Source organism: Arthroderma uncinatum (genome assembly GCF_011692745.1).
Source record: "Arthroderma uncinatum strain CBS 119779 chromosome Unknown scaffold2, whole genome shotgun sequence".
Classification (NCBI taxonomy): Eukaryota; Fungi; Ascomycota; class Eurotiomycetes; order Onygenales; family Arthrodermataceae; genus Arthroderma; species Arthroderma uncinatum.
In genome coordinates this window covers 4512035-4536909 of record NW_022983864.1, presented here as the reverse complement: position 1 = coordinate 4536909, position 24875 = coordinate 4512035, and the positions used below count along the sequence as shown (strand labels likewise).

Genomic DNA, 24875 nt, shown 5'->3' with positions numbered 1-24875 from the left:
ATGTTAACAGGAAGTACTTGCATCGGGTCTTGACACGTTCGGGCCCATTCAGCGATCCAGATTGGGTTCCTGGTCTGGAGACCGTTACAGGCCTAGAGTCATCGAAGATTTTGTAAGTTCTGGATATATGTATATCTCACCCAGATAACATGGGTATTAACAGGTACTAGGGTAATGTAAGATTAAATATAAAGCCCTGTTCCTTGCTGTTACTTATTAACCCCTTTAAGAGGTGCTGGTGGCCTAGGGTGTGAGATTTTGAAAAATCTTGCATTGTCTGGGTTTAAAGATATCCACGTGATAGATATGGGTGAGATTACCTTACCCTACTTGTGATACCCTTTGTTTACCTTTCTTACATGTCGCAGATACAATTGATATCTCGAATCTAAACCGTCAGTTCCTGTTTCGACAGGCCGACGTTGGCAAACCCAAAGCTGAGGTCGCCGCTGCATTCGTCGAAAAGCGCGTAAAGGGAGTTAAAATTACACCCTTTGTCGGCAAAATTCAGGACAAGGATGAGGAATACTACATGCAGTTCAAAATCATTGTTTGCGGCCTGGACAGCATTGAAGCTCGTCGGTGGATCAATTCTCTGGTTGTGGGGATGGTTGATGCGGAGGATCCGGAGAGCTTGAAGCCCCTTATAGATGGCGGCACAGAGGGTATATACCACGTCTACGCGACTCTTCCAGCTTAATGCTAACTCTTTTGTAGGGTTCAAAGGACAGGCTAGGGTAATATTGCCTACGCTAACATCGTGCATTGAATGTCAACTTGATATGCATGCACCTCGCGCTGCCGTACCACTATGCACGATTGCAACTATCCCTCGACAACCCCAACACTGCATTGAATGGGCCCATCAAATCGCATGGGGTGAGCAGAGAAAGAACGAAGAGTTTGATGGCGATGATATGGAACATGTATCATGGATATATCAAGCCGCCCTCGATCGAGCAAAACAATTCTCAATCCCAGGGGTCACATTCTCAATGACCCAGGGTGTGGTGAAAAACATTATTCCCGCCATAGCATCTACAAATGCTGTTGTCTCTGCAGCATGCACTTCTGAAGCCCTCAAGATAGCGACATCCTGTAACCCATACCTGGAAAATTATATGATGTATGCGGGTGAGGAGGGTGTTTACACATACACTTTTGCAGTGGAGCAAAAGGAAGACTGCCCTGTTTGCGGGAATCTCGCCAAAACCATAGAAGTGAGCCCGGAAGCGACGCTGGAACAGTTTATTGAGTCACTTGGAGAGAGGGCAGAGGCACAACTGAAAGCTCCAAGTTTGAGAACCGAACAAACAACACTTTATCAACGATTCCCGCCACAATTAGAAGAACAAACCAGACATAACCTAGAAAGAAAGCTGAAGGATTTACTTGAGAGCGGCGAGGAGGTCGCAGTGAGCGATCCCGCCTTCACCATTGACTTCCGATTTAAGCTAGTTTTTCGATAGATATGGTGTGCCCTCATATGACGAGAAACTATCAGAATGATTGAACTATGAAGAAATGCTCTTTTTAGAAATATAGCCATTTTCCGAGTATACATCAAGATTATGATGAAAACTAGATCGTATAATCATAAGAAAAACAACGCCGCCCAAAAATAACGCCCCAGAGCGATATGGTACGCCTGGATATCCATCCTCTAATTTTTGACGCCAGCAAGTATGCATATAGATTGGAATGAAGTTCCACGGGTGTAACTGAATTAGGCATGCGTGTCTGTCATCTCTGATAAGCTAGCAACATTCCGCTTCAGTCTCTGACACTTAAACTTGAGGACCTTAATACTTTCCAGGAACATAAGGTCGCTGTTGAACTGTCCGGTACTTTCAATGTTAAAGATAAAATGATCTCGTACTCGGCCAAGCTTGACTTTGCCCTTAAACTCGTCGTGCCGCAAACATTCTCTGCTAACCGTATCTTTGAATGGATCAACGACGACCGCTCTTTTCTCCCCTTCCTTTCCCTCATAGCCACTACCAGCCTGGGCGGCTTCTGCTGCAGTGACATTTTCAATTCCGATCACCCCCCTTGGGAAGCAACCTGCAAATTTCAGAGCGTCATTTCCTAGAATCGGGCGGACTATTTGAATATCAGGTAGAAGTCGATATGACGCTGTCGCAACTGGTGAGAATTTTGCGTGGTCCGCTCCTATCCCCTTGATACAATGCATTTCGATATCGATCTTTTGGCCGGGCCTTAATTTTGCCAATAAGATATCTGGATTGGATGACTGAATAGCGCCGTCTCCATGGAAGTATCTCTCCTGTCGACCCTGGGGCTCGAAGACAAGGTCCTTGGCGTAGATATGCGCATTGTTATAAAGTACAGTTGGGTCCTCCTCGCCCGGGCTAGCATTGGGATTTTTCGTGCACTCCTTGACTAGTCGTAGAACGATGGTGTTTGAATCTTCATGCGCACTTCCGCTGTCTGGGTCGCCTTCTTTGGGCACCTTGAACCATCGGAGCCAGTTTATTCCTTCTAGAGAGCCTTTGAGGGGAATTAATCCCAGGCGATGCGCGAGAACTTCGTCTTGTATAACAGAGGTATTATTCTGGATGTAAACGTATTCGATAGCGAGTGCGGGGATTTCGGCAAGAAGAATACGGCGAAAAGCGTTCGCAATGGAGGCGTCTACCCCTATTAACGAAAACGAAGCTTCGAGAGGCTCATTATTGTGGAATTCTATTTTTAAATCCTAAAAGTCGAATAGTTGAGTAGATTGTCGTGGCATCCGAACTTGGCACGACTGACCTGGCTGAACTTGCTGATGGACCACGCATGGTTTTCACCTGGCCAATGGCTTGGGAAATCTGTCGCAGAGGGGTTCGCAACTGTCTCCGGGTTGATACCAATTATCTGCGAAAAATATTAGCCCACCATCCTAGACTTGGGACTGATAACCCGGACATACCTTCCGCTGGTGTATTTCTTCGGGGAGAGCAATTCGAGGCGCCATCTCGACGAGACCAAGGGTATATACTGTTCTTCTGCGCGGAGTTTGGTCTGCCACTGCTTAGTATAAAAGCACTATCAAAACCTGAGAATTCTTGAAGCTGTAAAAAAGCTATAAAAAGAAATTTTGCACTGTTTGGTGAGTAGAGAGCTCCCAGCCAATCAGAGGCCCCACATTTCTATTTCATGTATATCACGTGACACATCAACCGCATCCTCACCCTTCGGCCAGAAAGAGCGAGACAACGGAGGACTTGATCAATTGACAAGCAAAACACCTTCTTTGCTCGCTGCAGGATCCGTCCAGGTCGTATTGGGGTTGCTACTCAGGCCCCCTTTGGTTGGCCATGGCTTCCTCCATCACATTTCTCGCACGCCATGTGCCAAAGCGGCTCTGTCTGAGTCCCTCGTCTCGGGCGGTTTCCGCCAAAACATCCAGAACGACGACCTTCGCGCGATCGATATCAGGCTCTGCGCCATGTCGTTACGCTGAGGCCTACCAGGCAACAAAACTGATCCCAACCGACCCTACCTTCAAGTCGGATACCTCGCATACTGATTCAGCTCCCTCTGGCCTCGAGTCTGAAACTACCTATGGTCGAAAGATCCGCCATTACACGGTCAACTTTGGCCCACAGCATCCTGCTGCTCACGGTGTGCTTCGATTGATTCTAGAGCTCAATGGAGAGGAGATCGTTCGCGCCGATCCCCATGTCGGTCTTTTGCACAGAGGCACTGAGAAGTTGATCGAATACAAAACCTATATGCAGGCTCTGCCTTACTTCGATCGATTAGATTACGTCTCTATGATGACGAACGAGCAATGCTTTTCGTTGGCTGTGGAAAAATTGCTGAACGTTGAGATCCCCGAGAGAGCCAAATGGATTAGAACGTTGTTTGGTGAAATTACCAGGATCCTCAACCATCTCATGTCTGTTCTTTCCCACGCTATGGATGTTGGTGCATTGACTCCATTCTTGTGGGGGTTCGAGGAGCGAGAGAAATTGATGGTATGTCCACAACCATTGGGTCTCGATAAGGTATCAATGCTAAAATATGATATCTACTCTTTCTAGGAATTTTATGAGCGAGTATCTGGCGCCCGTCTTCACGCAGCCTATGTTCGCCCAGGAGGTGTCCACCAGGATATCCCCGTTGGTCTTCTTGACGACATCTACCAATGGGCTACCCAATTCGCCGACCGTATCGACGAGACCGAAGAACTTCTCACGGACAACCGAATCTGGAAAGCCAGAACTGTCGGTGTCGGTGTCGTAACTGCTGCTGAGGCCCTCAACTACGGATTCTCCGGTGTTATGTTGCGCGGCTCCGGTGTTCCATGGGACATCCGTAAGTCTCAACCTTACGATGCCTACGGACAGGTTGAATTCGATGTGCCGGTTGGTGTCAATGGAGATTGTTACGACCGATATCTCTGCCGAATGGAGGAATTCCGCCAATCGCTACGCATCATCCACCAGTGCCTAAATAAGATGCCTGCCGGACCAGTTCGCGTCGAAGATTACAAGATCAGCCCTCCACCACGCATAGCCATGAAGGAGAACATGGAGGCTTTGATCCACCATTTCTTGCTCTTCACCAAGGGTTACACCGTGCCACCAGGCGAAACTTACTCTGCCATCGAGGCTCCAAAGGGTGAAATGGCAGTTTTCGTTGTCAGCGACGGTAGCGAACGACCCTACAGATGTAAAATCCGTGCTCCAGGTTTCGCGCATCTCGCGTGCTTTGACCAACTTTCTCGAGGCCATCTACTAGCTGATGCTGTTGCAATTATTGGTAAGCAGCTACTAAAACCTCTCATATTTTAACTATGAAACGCGACTAACGTATACTTCTTTTTGCGAATAGGTACTATGGATCTCGTGTTCGGTGAGGTCGATAGGTGACATTGTATCATGAGCATATAATATACTTCTTTCCCCATTCCTCTCCTTCTTCCTCTTTCCTTACTCTCTTCCGAAGTAAGATTTTCATTTTGCCCTAGAAGTGGATGCAAGTGTAACGTAAAAGAATGGGTGAGATTGTCCCTTGTTTTTCTTATTCTCAGCACAAGATGGATAGATCTAAACTGGAGCCCAGTCCTGATTTTATTTATCTGCTACTGTATATGCATTCCTGTCTCAATATGGTCTTACTTTTTTTTTGTCCGCTCCTAGTGTTTATCCTAGCTATAACCGAATCCTATCCCATAAAAACACACTCATCTACCCATTGTAAGGCTTTAAAATTAAATATCTTGCTCTGATTCAGTATTGATTATCATTTGTCTCTAAGAATGACTCGCGCGTCGAATATATTATACGCCAAGGTAGGTTGGTTTCCCTGTCCTTCTAATCTTCTTATCAGAATGTCGATGGCATTTCACTAAGTAATATTATGCAAGGAATAAATATACGTCGCCCCTTTTAGAAGTTATAATAACACCTCCGCGAGATGATGTGTGCGGAATGTCCTGTACAACGATCGTGGATAGGTCCGAAACACCGTGCCTCAAGGAGAAATGCCCTATCCCCATCCGAACAGTAAACAAACGCCGTCTAATGGAAATGGCGACGCTAAAAAGTGTAAAAAAAAAAAAGTAAAATAGAACAATTCATCATAAAGCAGAAGCAAATAATATCTTTTTTAAACCGTATGGTCGTCGTAAATAAATCCAATGTCTCGTGGGCGCCGTGTGTTTCTTGTAACAAAATCCTGATCACCAGGAGGTCGTTCGTTTCTGGTATTTCCGGTGAGCATGCTTTGGATGCTCATGCAGACACTCTCCACCGACTGGATAGGCGACCAGCCCGCCGTACCGAGCAGATCTAGGCATATGATGCCATTGCTGTATATATGTGGGTGCATAGGTATCGGGCGGGGTGTTTCTGAAGTCGGAGGCAGGGAGATGAACTGAACTTCTGGAGCTTCTGTAGAGAACATAATATCGGGTAATTATCAACAAGTGATTAAAAGAAAATGCCAGTATGCCGGTCATTTCGTACCTATAGGGTAATTTTTGCTAAATGTGAATCGTAGGCGATATATTTCGTTTTCATAGATGGGGTTTGAGTCTAAGACACGAATGTCCATTTCCCATTGCTCTAGATTATCGGCCTTTGCGACTGTGACCCCGGGAGGGAGGGAGGTTTGCATCTGAGAGGGAAAGAATTAGATATCAAGTCCCTTGCTTGACATACCAAAGACGAGACAGGCTGGATGGTCCGGAAACGAGGGGGATAATACCTTGACGAGCTCCTGAGTGGCCAAGTTAGCTTAAGCATGCTATAAGATTGCATTATCACTATGAAAATACCTTGCTCAACCTCTTGGTTGCAAACATTATCACCAGTTATCAAAGAGTGCAAGTCGCCCAGACTGCGGGGTAGAATCAACAAAAGAAATTCAAGACTGTAGAAGCACGGTATCTCAGTGAGAAAAAGGGTGAGATTATCATGTAAGTTATCTCATTTCACGGTGTCCTTCTGCCCTGCAAGTTAGTAGAAGGAGGACCAAGGTAGATGGTTGGAAATCCGGTTCTGTTCGGTTCAATAACGAGTAACCTTCAACGGCCCACTCCGAGGAGAACTAGCTAGCTAGGGGATTTTCTCTGGTAACTAGCCAGGGGGAAGAAAAGCTTTGTGGCGTGTGAAGGATGCTGATCACAGAGGGAAGCTCGCTGTCCTGGGAGACGGATGTTGCCCTTTTATATGTTGACAGCAAACGTCGAAGTCAGTGAAGATACTGGAAGCATGGAAGATCACATGATGCTTTAAAGGCGATGCCGATGGTGAATGATATCTTGATATTTGCTTCAATTCGACATAACAAGCAGCTTGAGCGTATCTACTCCCGGTGTATCGCTGGATAGGCCTGGTATGTACAGAGTACTCGATGAGAAGTCGATATATCAGCAGGTTTAGGCCTGTTTTCAGGAGTCAGGACTGGTCGCAGCAAGAAACCGCATCCTGACTGAAACTATCAATTAGCCCTGACAATCCAGATGTTATACTCCGTATACTCCGTACTTTCAACCGACTGAGGAGGCATGAGAAGAGCCAGATGATGTTGTTACAACTCCCTCGTAGCTGTGTATTTCTCGACCTCTCACGGACACAACCACCACCAGGCGATATCAGACACAGAACCCGGGATAATCCATGTCCCCTAACTGCTTGTATCTCGACTCTCGTGGCTCTGCTGAGAACATCCTGCTCCATGGGTGCTGTGGCTTGGTGCATGAGCTGTGGTGTGGCGCCTCCTCCCCTCCATCTTGTTCTATCGTGTTGAACCGCGAGATCTGGACGACGGAGGCTGCGAGGGAAGAATTAAATCCTCAGCCCTGACAGAGGCGCTGTCTGACTTCCAGGTAAACCTCAGCGCCAACCCTGTCGCCGCCCAAGGCTGAAGCTCAGATTGGGCTTTTCTTCTGATTGCGGCCGCTAGTTGACTCTCTAACTACTCCCTGCGCCCCTCCTTCGACCTGACCATCTCGACCTCGCTCTCCCCGATCACATAACACCCCAGGACAGCCCGATAACTACAGAAGAATAACTCGCGGAATTCGCTAGTCTGCAAAGATGAGTTGTAAGTCTGATTGTTCTCTCCGACTTCTCGCAATCTCCTGCCTTCCATGTGTTTTTGATGAGGGGTATTTGAGTGCTGCTGGAAGCCAACCTTCAGCTGCAGAGTCGATGGAGCAATTCACGCTTCCTTACTCGCAGCGAGGGAGCTTGAGGCAGCTCAGCTTGTAGCAATTGAAGATGACAGAGCTGACGTTTTGATTTCTCTCGATTCCAGTTGCCAACATGCTCAACAAGCTGCAGGGCCAGCCCGAAAGCTACGACAAGAAGTATGGATAGATGTCTTTCTGTCGGTCATGGAACTTCCGCCGCTTACCCATCTTAGATCACAGTATCGCTTCGGAAGGACACTCGGAGCTGGTACATATGGAATCGTTCGAGAGGCAGATAGTCCAAACGGGAAGGTTGCTATAAAGATCATCCTCAAGAAGAATGTCAAGGGGAACGAGCAGATGGTTTATGATGAGCTGGACATGTTGCAGAGGCTGCACCACCCCAATATCGTCAGATTCCATGACTGGTTTGAATCGAAGGTACAACTCAGTTTACGTTGAAGTTGGTTCATCCATGCTAACTTGGTATAGGATAAATACTACATCGTAACCCAGCTGGCCACCGGTGGTGAACTCTTCGATCGAATCTGTGATTACGGGCGATTTACCGAGAAAGATGCTTCACAAACCATTAGACAAATTCTAGATGCCGTGAACTATCTCCATGAACGTAATGTAGTTCATCGAGGTACGTGTTGGACAGAGCATGCCTATATCCACCTATATCACCATTCATATGGCGGTAACTAACATTCTTCATAGACTTGAAGCCGGAAAATCTTCTATATCTCACTACTGAACAGGACTCTCCCCTTGTCCTTGCAGATTTTGGAATTGCAAAGATGTTGGACAGCGACTCCGAGGTGCTCACATCCATGGCTGGCTCCTTTGGCTACGCCGCTCCGGAAGTGATGCTAAAACAGGGCCACGGGAAGGCCGTCGACATGTGGTCTATGGGTGTCATTACATACACACTCCTCTGCGGATACTCCCCTTTCCGATCAGAGTCTCTCAATGATCTGATTGAAGAATGCCGAACTGGCCGTATCGTCTTCCATGAACGATACTGGAAGGATGTTTCCAAGGACGCTAAGGAATTCATCCTCACCCTCCTTCAGCCAGACCCAACCCTCCGTGCAACTAGTGAAGAAGCTCTACAGCACAGATGGCTCAAGGGTGAAACTGCCACGGACCACAACATTCTTCCTGAACTTAAGACTTATATTACACGGAATCGACTAAAGCGTGGAATTGAAATCATCAAGCTTGCAAACCGCATCGAGGCCCTTAAGATGCAGGACGAGGGCGATGATATTCCTGGCGCTACTGCCGACAGCCTTGATGATAAGGAAGCAAGTGACAAGCCTGCTGCCGATGACAAAGCTGCTACATCCGATGCTCCACCATCTAACAAGGGCCGTCTTAGCAGACTTGCGCGAGGAGCTATATTCAGAGAGGTAGTGTTGGCCAAAGTCCGGGAAATGAAACAGCAAGAGCAGCAGCATCAAGTTGAAAAGGAGGTTCTAGAGAAGGTTGAGAAGAAGGGACACTAATGCCTAAGGTATTACACTGTCTCGTACACAACAAGAGAACATGTTTCAGGATTCAAATAGCTGTGTGATTTGGAGTTCATAATCCCGTATGTTTGCCTATTTCTGGCTTCTTGGTACTACTATATAGCTTTGGTTCTTTTTTTTTTTTTCGAAATTAACGATGGAAAAATATAATCGTTATACCTCAGGGGAGGTGAGGCCAACAATCCTTTGCGTTTTCAATTATCATCTCCACTACTTATTAAAATAAAACAAGGGGTAATTTGATTAAGGAAAGGCCTGGGGCTGTTAGAATTATAAAGTGGGAGTAGTGAAAGGGAGATGTATGCTCATGATAAGTATTCCGCCCCGCCAATTTTGCTTATGCGATGTAGAAGCAGCAAAGCCTCCCAGACGCCACCGTTCACCATGGAGCAAATTCCACCATTAAAATAATCCGGAAGCCAGCAAGTACAAAAAAGAAAACCGCAACCGGAAATGCAAAGAGGTAAATGTGGTAGGGGAGAGGCGCGGAGGATAAGAGTGCAACTCCTTCTCTCCAGTTCCTATCTCAGGGCTCGTATAGCTCAGAAAGAGCCTCACTGCAAACCCTATCATAGTGTAATGTTCCTTTCCATCCACGCTCGACAGACTTGATTCCAACGGTATTCCACCCTTCAGCCTTCAGACGCGCGATTCGCTGCTGTTTACCTTCGTCTGACGAACTCGAGCCCACACCAGTTAAACCATTTGTATATGTATTGCCATATATATCATGTGTCTCGGTAGTTCCGTTTACCGTAGAGGCGCCGTTGGGATAAGTGGGTGTAAAGCTCCAGTAAGAAGCTAGGCGATTCATCTTTCTAGCTTTATGAATGCGCTGAAGTTCTGTCGTCTTGTTGATGAGCGACGACAGTTCCCTGATATTTTCATCTATCTGGGCAGAAAGCGAAGCAATAATGCTCATCATTCGTGGTGTTGGTTCAAGCGAATCCTTCTTAGTTGATTTATCATCATATGTAGGCGTTGACGGTGGCGTAAAGTCGACAGTGCCATTTCTGATGTCGGATGCTGGGCTCACGGAAATAACAACTGGGGGCTCAGGAAGCGGTCTTGCGGGGAGAGGAAGTGGATTCTTGTAGAGTTGGTTTTCTGGCATTTTGTCCTTGCGATTCTTGCGAATTTGAAGAGGTAAAGGAATGAGGTCAGCCTTTAGATCCATATATCGATTCCCTCCGTTGTTCGCACCGGATCTGTTGCTGCTCAAACCCGGCTCATCACAGCGTCGTACCTGGAAAAGGGCGGGTGGGCGTGAATTTTCCCGTGCGCTCTGGTAAAATTGATATTCTCGTTTGCCAATATATGGTCCATCTGCGGGATGTCGATGCGGGTGAAACTCAGGAAATGGTTCAATCTCTTCCATTGACTTAAGTTTTGTAAAGGCATTCTCAAGTGAGGTTTTGCAGGTGATGTAATTGTCCATGGCTATGCGCAGTAGTGGGATCTTGTTGCTGGAGAAGTTATGTGAGGCACGTCCCAGATTTTCATACGATGCTGCAATATAATACTGGAAATATGCCTCGTGAATTTTATGCAGCTATATTGGGTTCTTGATCAGCATTTCTGTATGAAGAGCAGTATGATGAGCTACGAACCTGATCACTGAACTTGCTCAAAATTTCCACAGAACGAGCGGCGCATTGCTTGTATCGGCATCTCAAGTGAAGTAGCTTGACCTCCTGAAGGGAAAGCTTCCATTGTTCACTCGGCTTTGAGAGTAACCTCGTAGCGTTCCGAGTTCTTGTCGGTGAAGGCGGGTTCCAGAATCCCACAGACATGCTTATCACTTTTGTCCAGACCGAAGGGAAAGATATGAGAAAATGGATAAATTAATATCGTCTCAGACAGGACTTCCAAACACTTCGTCTGAGGGGTTTTCTTCATTCATAGCCCTCGATATGAAGGGAGAATGGATCCAAACGTGGTGAGTGAAGGTGGTGAAGTAAGGGTTGAAGTCGCGTCAGTAAGTCGTAGAGTCGCAAAACGCGTTTCTTCCCGTCAACAGAAGCGGATAGCAAACAATGAAATCCGGTGCACGGCAACTGCCGAGGCAAAGAGTAGAACTCATATGCGTTCTCCTCACTCAAACGTACGTTTATTATCTCGTCCCCTATTTATGAGCAATGCAAGCGGGTGTCATACCCTTTCTACCAAAAATACCACAAGGGGGATTCCCTATGAGGCAAAAATTTTATCCACGGAAAACGAGCATGAATGAAGCTATATAACTTCATCCATAGCACGAGTAGTTGACCTCAAACCAAGATAAACAACACATCAATAAGACTTGTCTGGCAATATGAGGCATCGGATATCCCCACCAAACAGCGGACGCGGACTTAATAAGAAAAGAAAAGAAAGAGAAGACGCGGAGAAACGAGAAGTCTCGATTGGATATCTGAGCCCTGAGCCAAGTCCGATATTCAACGAATGTTCACGGCGAGTGGGAAGTCGACGAGCTTCAACCATAATTCGACGCGTCTGACGGACCGAAGAATTAAACGGCAGCGACGATCACTTTCGTAGCTTTATATCCCCATATAGTGTTCCGCTGCCTTAAAAGACTGGTATATACATACCTCGACAGCCCGAGTTGCACAGTCCTCTCACAACTATGCACACGAGGGCACGAACTATTAAGTTGACAAGAAACGGCCCAAACGCGGAGTTGTATGTCCAGGAAGAGAACACGTTGCACCTGTCCGGCTCTTGCATGAGGAGCTGTACTCTGCAGTGCAACTAACGCTTCTCCATGGGCATGATACTGATGATGACGGTGACCTTGATGGATGGACGTTGGGCTGAAACGCGAGGTCAAAGGCCGCTTACATCAGCGCTGCCAACGTCTATCGATTGATATAACAACCTATTAAAATATCAAATATAATAAATAGCATGTCACAGCTTCGCTAACGTAATTTTTTTTTTTTTGGCTGATATTAAACTGTGGCCGTCCAATCGTAGACTCATCACATTATTGCTTACACTCATTAGGTGGCCACTTTTGATTAAATCCCAAGAACCAACTGCAACTCGCCAACACGATACCACGGCCCGGTATTAAAAAGGAAGAACAAGATATTAGCGTGCCGATAGCGTATCCACTCGACATTCTAGTCAAGGGGCAGGAGAAGAAACAGAAAGGGATAAAAGAGATAGACAGCCCCCACACCCGTAAGTATACAACATAATATCCATATTGAAGCCGCGATTGCCATTATAACTCGATATTTTTCTGCCTGCGCACTCCCTTCTCATGGTGACTCCGGTTGCACATCACTTTCTGCAGCTTTTGCGGTGTCAACCGACTGAATCGCCTCCCCAGTTGCTGCTAGTCCGTGCATTAGTTCTCCAAATAAACGATCCAGTTCTGCGGTAACGACTTCATCACTGGCACCTTCCATTAGACTCTCCATGCTTGGAGGTCTAGGCTCTGGAAAACGAGGCGAGGCGGTATTCACTATTGTTGCGGGGGGGCTAAAGGCCTCTGTGCCGTTTTGAGTGTATAACGATGATCTTTCTGAGCGAGCTATAGATGCCCTTGGGACATGGCCATTCCTGAGGACTATACTCTCTGGAAAGCTGCCCACATGGCTCTCCTCATAGCCGTTGGATAAGGTGTTTGGGCCAGGATGGTTGTTACCATAATCAAAATCCCGATGATAATAAGGGTAGTCAGGCTCTTTTATCGGCGGGGCTTTTGCTAGTGGTTGCCTCTGGGTATGGGTTTCAGGCACGGATACCGTTGACTCTCTGTCTAATCGGAATGGGTCATAGTCTGCATCGGAGACAGAAGATTGCATAGAATCTGACGTAGATGGGCGTGATTCAGATTCCATAGTGCGATGGCCTGGTTCGCCGATGCTCCTGTTACGAATGCGTGGCGAATGCTGAAGAGGAAACATAGCCTCAGCAGTAGTGCTTTCATTATCTGAGCTCCAGTCACTTGGAGTCCCGGCGTGGACGGTCTCATCAATTGGCTCATCTCCAGGACCATCATCACCCGGCCCATCATCCCCTGCCGTCATAACTGGGAATGTCCATGCCCTTGTATCTCGCTTGTCTTCGCGCGGTTCGAGGGGCTCAATGTCGTGTGGAGCAATATTGTCATCTGCCGGGTTTGGACTATCATTCTCCTCAATGCTTGAGGCAGTAGTTGGAAATTTCCAGTCCATTGTTGGGGGTCGCGGGCCGCGTATTTGTGGGAATTCTTCTTGCGATTCGCTGCCCGCACTGGAGGAGTTACGATATGATCGACTACTTGACCGGTGGGCACGGATAGTATCAGCATCAGCAAGTTGGAATGGCGGATTGGCCGTTCCTGATGCCGATGCATAGTGAGATGAGTCGTAAACTCCAAGGTTAATATCAATAAATGTGGAAGCAACGGACGATCGATCCGTCTCAGTCCTTAATGGTAGGTCCGTAAATTTGCGTGTCTGCTCGACGGGGACAAAGTCGTTTTTTGTTTCGTACTTGTAGTTTGGCTTTGCCTCGTCGAATATTCCCTCCATAGCAGCTGCACCTCGCTTCACTCTCTCGTCAAAGTTTACCTTCTCTTCCTCTGTGAGTTCTCTTTCTTCGGGCTCCGCGTTAAATTGATCGAATAAATTATAGGTTGGTTCTGGATCTTGCTCGGTTTCCAGGGCAGCGAGAGACGCAGAAAGTTGATCTAAATCAATTATGGAAAACCGCTTTTCGAACCCTTCGGTTGTACTAAAGTTCCATGCTTCATCCTCCTCGGGACCTTTTTCTCCAGGCATTTCTGCAGCCACAGCACCGCCAGGGTTGAACAATGATATTCGCTGGCCTCCACGCTGGGACCACTGGTAGTATATTTTCACAAGCTCCCTTAAACCCTCGGTTGGATGGGTTTGCTCGGAGCCGGCAATGTATGGGTGGTTAAGGATATCGCCCATAGCAGGCCTAGTCCTAGGATCTGCATCCAATGCGTAGGAAACAATTGCGCACAATTCCTCAGAGTAATTCTCACCATCGAGTCTTGGAGTGAAACGATTAAGTTGACGCCCGATCTGCATTCTTTCTCTGAGAGTTGCGTTGGGTGGGTTACCGGTGGCGCATTCAAAAAGTGTGCAGCCATATGCCCAAACATCGATCTAAAACCACACTCAGAAATTAGTAAATTGGCTAATAGAATGGAATTAGAGTCAGTGATACGTACTTCATTGCCATATGGATGGACTTCATCGCCAGGCTTGTTAGGGAATAGCTCTGGAGGCATCCAATGCGGTGTACCAATCCAGGTCGAGCGCTTGTCGCGTTGGCTTTGAAGTACGCCTGCAACACCGAAATCGCAAATTTGAATATTGCCCTCTTCGTGGATTAAAATATTACCAGCTGTGTGCCAGAAACGTTAGTTATAAGCCAAATTTAAGAGCATAGGTATGTGTGTCATCACCTTTGACATCTCTGTGTATAATCCCAGCATCATGGATTGCCTTCAGGCCCTCAGCCACCTCGCGTGCGATAGGAATTATGAATCTCTCTTCCAGTTTATCACCAGTTGCTCGCATCTGTTTGAAGTATGCCGTTAAATTATACATGTTCGCTATTACTTCACAAATTAGAACTTACTAGAGTTTTAATACTTCCACCTGGACAATATTCACTAACAAGCCAAAGCTGGGAGTGTATTGACACTGCCTCAATAAAAATATTAATATTCTTTGCACCAGCATCTTTAACTTGCGACATAACTTTTGTCTCGTGAATAAAATCCTTGATTGACTCATCCTTGAAGTCTCTCGTTGTCTCATAATCAAGGTTATCAATATCCATAACTTTGATGGCGACCACAGACTTTGTGGGAAGATGGTGTCTGGTAGTAGTGTTAACAATATCCAAAAATAAGTAGATAAATAAACAAGATGTACAAACCCTTTGTACACACGACCGTATGAACCTTTTCCAATTAGTTCTTCGAATGTGTATGGTGGAATTTCTGACTTTGCCCTTCGACACATTTCTCTGACAGCAAGGCCTTGCTCTCGAGCAAGACGCATAGCCTCAGATTTTTGCTTAGTGATGGCAAGCATGGCCGATGACGGATCAAGATGCCCCGCGGAAAACATGGTGGGCGTATTTTGTTGTGGTGGGCTAGGTATATCGTCTTCAGGAGGAGGGTCGACAGTTACAGTAATGAACGGCTTCCTTAATTCTTCCTCGAACTGTGCAGCTTGTGCGGAATCAACGCCTCTAAGTTGTTCCTCAAACTGTGCGGCTTGGACAGGATCAGCGTCCCTGAATTGCACTTCAAATCGGGCAGCCGGAGCCGGATTGAGATCCTTTGGCTGCTCCTCGGCCTGCGGAGCTTGTGCAGGATTAGTCTCACCCTGAGTGAAAGAGACGGAAGATGCAGTATTTTCGGGTTCGGATTTAGTTTTACGAAAGAAAAACCTCTTAAGAGATGAAGTAAATCTCCGAGCTCCGCTCTTCTTGCGCTTTCGATTTTTGATTTCAGGTGTGGTAGGTAACTCGAGATGGAAGATAGGTTGAGATGGAGTTGGAAACGGATCAGAATGCGAAGGCCCAACGCTGTTTGGTGTATTTAAAGGAAAACCAACGTCGCTCTGGCCGTGGAAAACGTGTGGTTCGGATGGGACTTTAACGGGTGGGCCTTGATCGGGCTCGGGTCGGTTACAGGGTTGGCGTCCTGGGGCTGGCAGATAAAGATGGCCAGACGAGTTGACTCCACCAGGGACAAAGTTCAAGGGATTGAATTGAGTTTTGGGGTTTAGAGTTGAAAAGTGATGTGGTTGAGGAAATGGGTTAGTCTTAACTTCGCGTTTCTGAAGAGGACGTGGTGGTCTCTTGGGAACAGTCGCAGAACGCTGGCGTGAAGCTGATTCAAAGTCACGCCTCGGCTTCGGTAAGGGGACTGTGAGAGATCGTGGATCCTGGAATGATCGGGCTTGTTTGAGGACAGTCGCTCTTGCGGGTGTACGATTCGAGAAATCGGGATCGAAGTCGTTGAAACCACCGGGCTTGGTGTCGTGTTTCAGGAGCTCCCTAGTCCTCTCTTGAAATTCGCCACGTGTGTAGACCCGTCTAGGACGCGGATATTGTCTATATTTGGAATCTGTGGCGGAATGGTCCTCGTAATTGTAATGGTTTTCGGTAGTGAAGGCACGTCTGAATGGGTGATGACGAAAGTGAGGCTCTAAATTGTTTATCGAAGAAAAAGGCTGATGTTCTTGAAACTTAGGGAATTCCTCATAGACCTTCCCAGTCGCCTTGGAATTAGGTAATGGGTTAAATTGTTGACGAGCGTTTGGTGTGTCTTCACTTGCAAAAACCCTCTTCGAAAATCTATATGTATAGCGTGTTAGGAGAGGTTGAAATAAAAAATAATAACGAGAAGCTACAATAGCGGGGAATATACCTTGCAGTAGGCGAAGGAGGATGGAGATCCGGGTCAAGCTCTTCGCTTGAAGCTAAGGTCGAATGTGACTGGTTTGAGTGATGTGTTTCGAATGAACTAATGCAATGCGCATCACCTGATTGGTTTTGGGTGGAAAAAGATTGGTAGTCCTCTGATTGCAGATACGACGTTAACTCCGGATTACCTTCGTTGAGATCGTCTTCTTTGAACGGTGCAGAATTGGCGTTCCTTGGAGTTGACTCTGATGTTTCTGCCTGATAGTTGATCTGATCGAGGTTTTGCTGTTGGAGTCTTGCTGCGGCGTCACAGAAGAGATATGCGCTAGCAGCTTGGATATCCTCCTTGCTCCCTGTGAACCCACGAGCGCGTAAGGGGCTAGGTGTATCACTATGTAGTATAATATGTTAGATCAACAATTGCTAGAAGGTCATTTTTAAAGAAATAAATACCACCAGGCAGCCTCGCCAGGGCGGACATTTTCATCCAAGGGGGGATCCATGTTAACGCAGGACAACAGATAAGACGGATAATATCAATCGAGGCATCACACACAACGTGAGGGCACGAAAAGAAATTGACGTGAAGTAAAATACAATCCGGGACAGAAAAGATGAAGAGAGGAAAGGGAGCGAGAGAGGGAGCTGAAGAGGATAAGAAGATCATGTTGGAGGAAGGGGGCAAACCTACGTGACTTAAAAGTAAACACCAGATGTATATGAAAAAATGTTGAGGATGTGGAGTACGACAGCAGCTGTCGAGTGTCTATGGTTATCACTTCAAGATGAAGCTCGAAATCCGCTGATATAAACCTCTTACGGGGGGAGTGAAGTTTGGGTATTTTCCAGTTCCCGCCCTAGAAGCGATATGTGGCCATCACAAAAATCTCAGAGCATATATCGGTATATGTCAAGACCAGATATTCAATCGTGAAGGTGCCCTTTCAATAGCTTCTCGACAGGAGATGTCGGATGCCTTATAGATGTTGTTTGGACAGTTCAGGTACCTGTCTAGATTCATGTTAGCGTCTGGCTTAGCGTGAAAAGTCGCGACTGGTAAACAACAACAAACAAAGACAAGCCTCATCGAACAGTCCAGGCTTTAGCAGGTGACCTACCTAGATATCAGATATCAGAGTCCAGACGCCTCTCTGCCTTGTTTGAAGGAGTGTGCCAGATACTGCTATCACTGCTTGGATAAGAAGTAGTGAAAGGTCCCAGTTGGTGTTTGTCCTTGACTCTAAGAGATAGGAGATTAAGAAAGTCGAGCAAGATATATATCCTAGGATTTGCCACCAGATGGGTTTGCGTGACAGTAATATCTGTAGTGAAGACGCCGACGTCAGCGATCATTCAACAAGACGTTCAGATGAAGAACTTCAGCCAGCTCAAGCTCTATAATGCTATCCAGATAATTGCCAAAATCTGCAATAGTTACCAAATATAACTGGGGGGCCTCTCATAACTGTCAAAAAGGAGGTCGGTCTACAACAACTAGGGGCAAGATGGGTATCTAGCACCAGCAAATCTACACTCATTCCAACACTGCAAAAGATAGTGGCCTTGCCTATATGGGATGGATATATAGAAGTCCCTTACCTCTATAAATTGATTAATAAGAAAACATTGAAGAACCAGGGTATCAGGAGAAATAGATTTAAACTTTTTTTCAAAAAGGAACGAAAGAAAAGAAAAGCGTTAGGAATGGAAAAAGGAATATTAAACCTCCGGTCTGAAAACACCAGCAACGCCGTAAAATGCTGGATGTATCAATGGCGTGAAGAAAAATAAATAAGAAAGTAGCTGGAAGGAAGATGGGATAGGCGGAGGGTTGCGATGATGTTGGATCTGCCTGTTTCGGACGTCGGAATGCGGAGAAACTATTTAAGATGACTAAGCACTTGCCAAGACGTGGGTTACTTTCTGCCCCTGTAAAAAGCAACAGAGAGAAACATAGGACAACGCCGAGATATCGCCGCGGTGGTTATATTAAAAGTCTCAGGAAGGTGTATAGGAATAATATATATATTTATATTGATAACTTTATGTTAATCTAAATCATGTACATGTAGAAAGTGCTATAACTGCCTCAAAACTGCTCTCCGAAACCTACCACCATATACGGTCTATGGACATCTCGAGAAACCACTGAACATCTGGACAAACTAGCCACCCTAAAATATGCACAGAGCCTACCGTTCGTCATATCAGCAGTTGACATGGGGGAAATGCATTGGCAAGGTTGCTCATTGGATATTGAACTGAGCATTGAGGACCGAGCCAAATCGCTTAATGGCTTCCCTGATCTGGTCTGCAGGGGCAGCTGCAAATGTCGTTCTGAAGAACATATCCTCTTGTTTAGCTGATTGGTCTGCCAAGAACCAGGTGCCGCGTGAAACAAGGACGCCTGCATCAACGGCTGCGAGGAAGATCATTTCTTCAATTGCGTCGTGGTCTTTTCCTTCCTTGATGGCGGGGTGTTTCTTCCAGTCAATCTGGATCCAGTTCTGCAAGGGTCTGTGGTTAGTAATTGATGATCAACACGAGGGAAAGTCGCGAAAAACTTACAAACATGCCTGCCGTCGGAGGGTTGAAGGTGGCTACGCTCTTTGGTAAGAATTCCTCGCATGCATCCATGATACAGTTTCTGCGCTTGGTGTATTCCACGCGAATATGGATCAACCATTTAATATAGCCCTCATGGCCCCATGCCTCGTCTAGTAGCTTGTAAAGTAAGATCTGTGCCATTCCGCTGGGGGATTGAGTGGATGTCTCCGCCTGTCGGATCATACGCTCTGTGAGCTGGGCAGAAGCAACGACGAACGAGACACGGGAGCCAGGCGAGAGGACCTTTGAGAATGAATCCAGTCTTATAACGCGTCCATCGGTATCCATGCTGAGGAAAGATGGTACCAAAGTCTTCAGGAACTCATCGGTCGACGCTGGTGGTGGGGTCATGGGTGTACCGAGCCCCTTGTACGGCTCCATCTGAAGGAAATAATACGGCTCATCTTCGCAGATTATAAGATCATGCTTCTGGGCAACTTTGTAGATCTCCTTTCGTCGCTCGGCGCTCTGTGTGGCGCCCGTAGGGTTCTGGCCTGATGGTACGGTATACAAGACGAATGGCTTGCGTGCCCCGCCATGAGCAGCGGGGTCCCAGTTGGTGAGTATCTCATCTAGAGAAGATGCGAGTAGGCCCTCGGCGTCAACCTTTACTGGGAATGGAATCACTCCTTGAGCAGCAGCGCCTTCCATTGCGGAACAGAAGGTGTATTCTTCCGTGAGAACGATATCGCCTGGCTTGCATAGCATGCGGAGTACAAAGTCCCATCCTTGAGTACTTCCAGGAGCCAGTGTAAGATCCCAATCACCGTAGGGAGGGTTGTGCACAATCTAGAAAGATTTCTCTTTAGTCCCAACTTCGCCTTAATTATGACTTTCAGTGGGAGGCCATACCTCGACATGTTCTGTCACCCATCTGACAAAGGCAGCATATCCGACTGATTGTCCATAATTGAGCGCAACTTCGAGATCGAACTCGCTTGTGGCGTCAATGATATCGTGCTTCGTAGAGATAACAGAGCATTCGGGGTTTGCGGGGGCAGGGTCGGCGAATTGGCTTGGGCTGGGTGCTTTGGCGCTGATCTCGTGGAATGGGAAGTATTCTTGGGATGGAAGGCCGCCTCCTAGAGAGAGCATGCCTGTATGCAACAATTAATCACCGCTGACAGAACTAAACCGATAGGCCGGGCCAAGTACATACCTGGCTGCAAGTACTGCGCGATCTGCTTCAAAGTAGATGGCTATATGACAAGGGTTAGTGAAAATGCGCAAACTGGTATAAAGTGATATTGCGCCCCTTACCTTTCGCAATTTACTCTCAGCACTAATATAGTCTATACGCGAACGCTAAACGGTCAGTGAGACTTATAACAAGCTACACTCTTGAGTCTAAGACTGTCTATCACTCACGATCCCATCTTTTCGCCTTTGGTTTAGCTGCAGATGCCTATACAGGTTATGGTTAGCAGCAATATCCATGAAACAGGATGCGCGGGGTAGCTCGTACAGCACTCTTGAACATGCTACTGTCGGAGAATGCCGCAACGCCCTTTGGAAGAGGAAACCTGGTTCGATTGGCGGCAACATTCGCAACGGTCAACGTCCCCTCAACAACGGCCGGCTTCTGGGCCACATCGTTCGCAGCTGCGTGGGGTGCCATGCTCGCGTATGTTTGAAGAGACGTGTAAAGTGGTTTTTATAGCTAGATATTTTAATCTATATATCTGGTAGAGATGTAAGTAGTCTGGAAAGGTACCCTGCCATTAGCGGGCCTGGGGAAGGATTTATACCTCTTGAGACTTCCGCCCTATGACATGCTCTAAGTCCAGACTGGCTTCGTGTCTGTTGGTTGAACGCGCCGGAAAAGCTACGTCCGAGTATTATATATGTATGGAGGAGAACACTAGCGCCTTCAAAACGTGGGGCAAAAGGGCTTTTGCTTTTTCTTCCTCCTCCGCCGCTGGCCATGGACGATATGATATACGCCTGTCCGCACGACGATGGCCCACGACGATGGCCACGACGATACAGTGTTCGGCTACTGTTAGCTCACCATCTCATCCTGGCCGTGCAGACGTTGACAGTCTCCTTGAGTCTCGGTGGTTGATCCGGCATTACCTGGGCACTAGCTGTTTAGCCGAAGATGGGCCGACGCTACCGGCACACGGCGATGCGTCCTACGACGACCGACGAGCGATGTAAGACTTTAATAGTATCTGCAACAGGACGCTGAGGACCTGCCAGGCCTCCCTGCCGATGGAGTAACGGAGGACTGACGGAGCATTACATCTGCATGGCGACATGGGATGGCGGAGTGGCATGGCATGGGCAGCATGGCTCCCGGTATAAAGGACTGGCTGCGGTATTATCGGCACTTTGGATCCCTGGCCAGCAGGGATTAATAATCCGGCGGTTTTCCAGAGAGGTACTCGTACATGCAGTCCGCTTGCATAAAAAAGGAGAGAAAAAGAGACGACCTGATCACTTGACGGCATCTGTATAACCAGCATCCACCGCAAGTTGGCCGCAGGTCGAAGGCTAAATACGGTAAGTGGAGAGCCAGCGTTACTACACTCTTAGGCCGTTCCATCACTATTATCCTGCTCTTCTGATGTCCTGCTCTGATGCTATCCTATCGTCCTAGTAAGAGATAGATGGTGACGCCGCGGAGAACGAGATCGTGGACAGGCAGTACCTCGTCGACCAACCGGGGGCTTCAGGCTCTGGACTCGCCCGGATCCAGGGGAGCCCGGCGCCTCGCCCGGACGTCAGGGCATGGGCGGCCCCTGCTAGCGAGATCTCGGCACCCCGTTAGCGGGCACCCTCGCAGCCCTCGCAGCCACTCACAGGCGCCGGGCCTTGACTAGCCTAGGCCAGCCCTTAGCTTGTAAGCACCTAAGCACCTAGCCTAAGCACCTCAGCACCCCTAACGAACCCTTAACTTGGCCGCCATCTGCCTCTAGCCAGCCCCTAGCCCGCCCCTAACCCACGCCTAACCCACGCCTAAAAACTGCCAAAAACTGCCAAAGACTGCCAGAGTGCCTAACGCCCTCCCCCCAGCGACCCCGCTTGGCCCTTGGCCCTTAACCGGAGCTGGTTAGTCAGCCAATACCTATAATCTTATCTGGAACTCACGTGGCGCTGATTGCTCGTTGCAACTTCTCTCCACCCCAGGCTTGCTTGCGCAGACAGTTTTTTTTGCTTGCTTCCCTCAGACCAGCTTGCGACCTGCTGTGGGATGGCTGATGGTCCCTCTAGCTCCGTGGCGTGCATGTTCGACATTACCTGACCGGCCTCAATCCGCCTGCACCATCGCATTCATGGACGTCAAGCCGCCCTCTCCGGCCGACGAGAATGGCCTGAAACGGAAACGTATTTCTCTCTCCCAACATGACTTAAACCTGCACCTCGCCCGTCCCTTCGCCGCTCCTTTATCCTTATGCGTGGGTGTATTGTGCGCACTTGCTGACTGCATTGCTCTAGGTCCGGCTGCCTGTGTTCACTGCCATCAGCGAAAAGTCCGCTGTGACGCGCGCACCGTTGGGGTCCCGTGCTCCAATTGTAGGACGGCGGGGAAACTCGATTGCCGGATACACGAAAAGAAAAAACGAACTGCTTCTCGATCCCTGCGCCATCCCGTACCCATTAGATGCGCCCCGTTCCCCGAAACGGACGAGCCTCATGCACAGGCATCGCTATCCCACCCGGTGTCGGATTCACACCACACCACCATGTCGATACTAGACATACCCGAGCCGAAGGAGGAGATGTGCCCGGCAGCGTCGGTCATGGACTACTCAGAGGCTGCAAACCCCGATATATCGCCTGACGAGGACGATAGCTCGGAGCGGGACAAGCAATTGGCTAAATTGATAGACGAGGAGTCCACACACCGCAAGATTCAAAAGGGCGTGAGAGTCATCTATGTCGGGCAGGACGTATCAAACCTAAATTTCCTTCTACGGCAGCAACACGTAGATCGTGACGACGAAGTATACCACTTCGCGACGAATGAGATATCCAGGAAATATATAGAGTGTGGGTTTGAACAGGTGCCGAGAGATGCGTTCGTTCTCCCCGAGCAGGCTCTTGCTGACGAACTCGTTGACGCATACTTCAAGCATGTCAATCCCGGGTTTCCCATCCTCGCCGAGGATATATTCATGGCTCAGTACAGAGCGCGGGACCCAAACGATGCTCCGTCTCTGCTCATACTCCAGGCGGTGCTCTTGGCCGGCGCTCATGTTTCTCGTCCGAGACCAATGCGAGACACTCTAAAGGCCGCATTCTTTCGCCGAGCCAAAATACTATTCGAAGCACGTGTTGAGCGCAATAGAGACATCATGGTCCAGGCGGCTCTTCTGCTAACCTGGTATTCAGATCCAATTGATGACGATGTAGCCGCAAACGCTCATTACTGGGTGGGTGTCGCAGCTAGGATAGCTACCGGACTAGGAATGCATCGAAACTCAGGCTCTAGCATGATAGTACCGCCTGATAAACGAATGTGGCGAAGAGCTTGGTGGATCTTGGTGCAGTTCGACGTAATGGTTTCCCTGCAGTATGGTCGTCCACAAGCAATGTAAGTCCAGTAGACAATCAACACCACCTTTTGTCATCCCAAACTCTTCTAGCTAACAGACAGCGTCAGAAACTTGGACGACTGTGACGTCGAACCGTTGAGCGCCTCCGACTTTGAAGGGTGCGGCAAAAACATACAAAAGGACTATGTCATACAGTTCACCGAACTCTGCTGTATGATCTCCTTTATAGTTCGAGAAAGGTTTGGCCTACGCATCGCCCCCGAACGACGAAAGGTAATCCTCTCCGAAGCCGACAAGGCTCTCGCGAACTGGTCCATCAAACTGCCCGATACCGTTCGCATGTCCACCGCAGACATGGATGCCTGGCCCGCCTTGCTCCATCTAACCTATAACAACTTCCTCATACTCCTCCATCGTCCTCACCCACGCGCCTCGGCAGATACCTACGCTCACAACGATGCAGAGATTTGCAGCGCCGCCGCCGGCGTTATCGTGTCTATATTTGAAGAGCTCCGAGAAAAGGATAGAATCAAGTACCTCTGGTCGTCATCCGTCAACACGCTGTTCACAGCCATGATCCAAATTAGAGTTGAACTTCGCTTCTCGAATCCTGTGCTAGCAATCAACGCCCTTCGCCGCTTCGACTCGACTCTAGTCTCCCTCCGCTCGCTATCAGATTACTGGCATAACGCAGAAAGCATCTTGCAGCTTTTCGAAAGCTCCAAACGCCTAAAGCATGATATGCAGATGGTCAAGGCCAAACAGTCCGGCACCACCAGGCCTCGGGAAGGCGATAGTGTCTCCAAAGCTACCGAGGGTCCAGCTTTGAACGTCGAAGTGCCGCCGCCACAATCACAGCTACAAGGTTGGTGGCCTAAACCTCAATTTGGCGATAGGCTTAATTACTTCACTCATCCTGATTCCATGGTCCCTGTCAGCGGTCCCCAACCGCAGCAACCGCAGCAACCTCAACCACAACCGTCAGAACATCTTGCAGGCAGGGGGCCAGACTGGAAGCAGCTATTTACTTTTGCGGAGTCTGAACCGTGCGGAGCGGTTGTTCCTGAAAACCTTAATGATATGGAAGATGAATGGCGCGAGCTTTATTTGCATGATCCGGGGTTGACAGACTATTTCCAGGAGAGCACATGGTTGCAAAGCTAG

At 48.0% G+C, this 24875-nt stretch overlaps 7 protein-coding genes across 7 annotated transcripts; 3 read left to right on the top strand and 4 right to left on the bottom strand.

The window, feature by feature from the left end:
• Positions 1 to 1726: 1726 nt before the first annotated feature.
• Positions 1727 to 2980, bottom strand: GIQ15_03358 (DNA-directed RNA polymerase I and III; the record flags this gene model as incomplete). The annotated part of the gene is made up of 3 exons (XM_033550775.1): positions 1727 to 2719; positions 2776 to 2880; positions 2936 to 2980. 3 exons carry the CDS (start codon positions 2978 to 2980, stop codon positions 1727 to 1729), a joined length of 1143 nt encoding a protein of 380 aa, XP_033407936.1.
• A 343-nt stretch (positions 2981 to 3323) lies between these two features.
• GIQ15_03357 (NADH-ubiquinone oxidoreductase 49 kDa subunit) lies at positions 3324 to 4883 on the top strand (the record flags this gene model as incomplete). The annotated part of the gene is made up of 3 exons (XM_033550774.1): positions 3324 to 3986; positions 4053 to 4773; positions 4846 to 4883. The coding sequence occupies 3 exons, from the start codon at positions 3324 to 3326 to the stop codon at positions 4881 to 4883; spliced, it is 1422 nt and encodes a 473-aa protein (XP_033407935.1).
• Positions 4884 to 7784: 2901 nt separating this feature from the next.
• GIQ15_03356 (CAMK/CAMK1/CAMK1-CMK protein kinase) lies at positions 7785 to 9165 on the top strand (the record flags this gene model as incomplete). Its single annotated transcript, XM_033550773.1, has 4 exons — positions 7785 to 7828; positions 7885 to 8092; positions 8144 to 8300; positions 8375 to 9165. The coding sequence occupies 4 exons, from the start codon at positions 7785 to 7787 to the stop codon at positions 9163 to 9165; spliced, it is 1200 nt and encodes a 399-aa protein (XP_033407934.1).
• A 550-nt stretch (positions 9166 to 9715) lies between these two features.
• Positions 9716 to 10627, bottom strand: GIQ15_03355 (uncharacterized protein; the record flags this gene model as incomplete). The annotated part of the gene is made up of 1 exon (XM_033550772.1): positions 9716 to 10627. The coding sequence occupies one exon, from the start codon at positions 10625 to 10627 to the stop codon at positions 9716 to 9718; it is 912 nt and encodes a 303-aa protein (XP_033407933.1).
• A 1831-nt stretch (positions 10628 to 12458) lies between these two features.
• GIQ15_03354 (STE/STE20 protein kinase) lies at positions 12459 to 17105 on the bottom strand (the record flags this gene model as incomplete). Its single annotated transcript, XM_033550771.1, has 7 exons — positions 12459 to 14321; positions 14387 to 14562; positions 14624 to 14773; positions 14835 to 15043; positions 15103 to 16533; positions 16607 to 16993; positions 17056 to 17105. 7 exons carry the CDS (start codon positions 17103 to 17105, stop codon positions 12459 to 12461), a joined length of 4266 nt encoding a protein of 1421 aa, XP_033407932.1.
• A 1743-nt stretch (positions 17106 to 18848) lies between these two features.
• GIQ15_03353 (amino transferase) lies at positions 18849 to 20827 on the bottom strand (the record flags this gene model as incomplete). Its single annotated transcript, XM_033550770.1, has 7 exons — positions 18849 to 19109; positions 19171 to 19998; positions 20062 to 20306; positions 20369 to 20408; positions 20470 to 20501; positions 20578 to 20614; positions 20675 to 20827. The coding sequence occupies 7 exons, from the start codon at positions 20825 to 20827 to the stop codon at positions 18849 to 18851; spliced, it is 1596 nt and encodes a 531-aa protein (XP_033407931.1).
• A 1660-nt stretch (positions 20828 to 22487) lies between these two features.
• Positions 22488 to 24875, top strand: GIQ15_03352 (uncharacterized protein; the record flags this gene model as incomplete). The annotated part of the gene is made up of 2 exons (XM_033550769.1): positions 22488 to 23749; positions 23819 to 24875. The coding sequence occupies 2 exons, from the start codon at positions 22488 to 22490 to the stop codon at positions 24873 to 24875; spliced, it is 2319 nt and encodes a 772-aa protein (XP_033407930.1).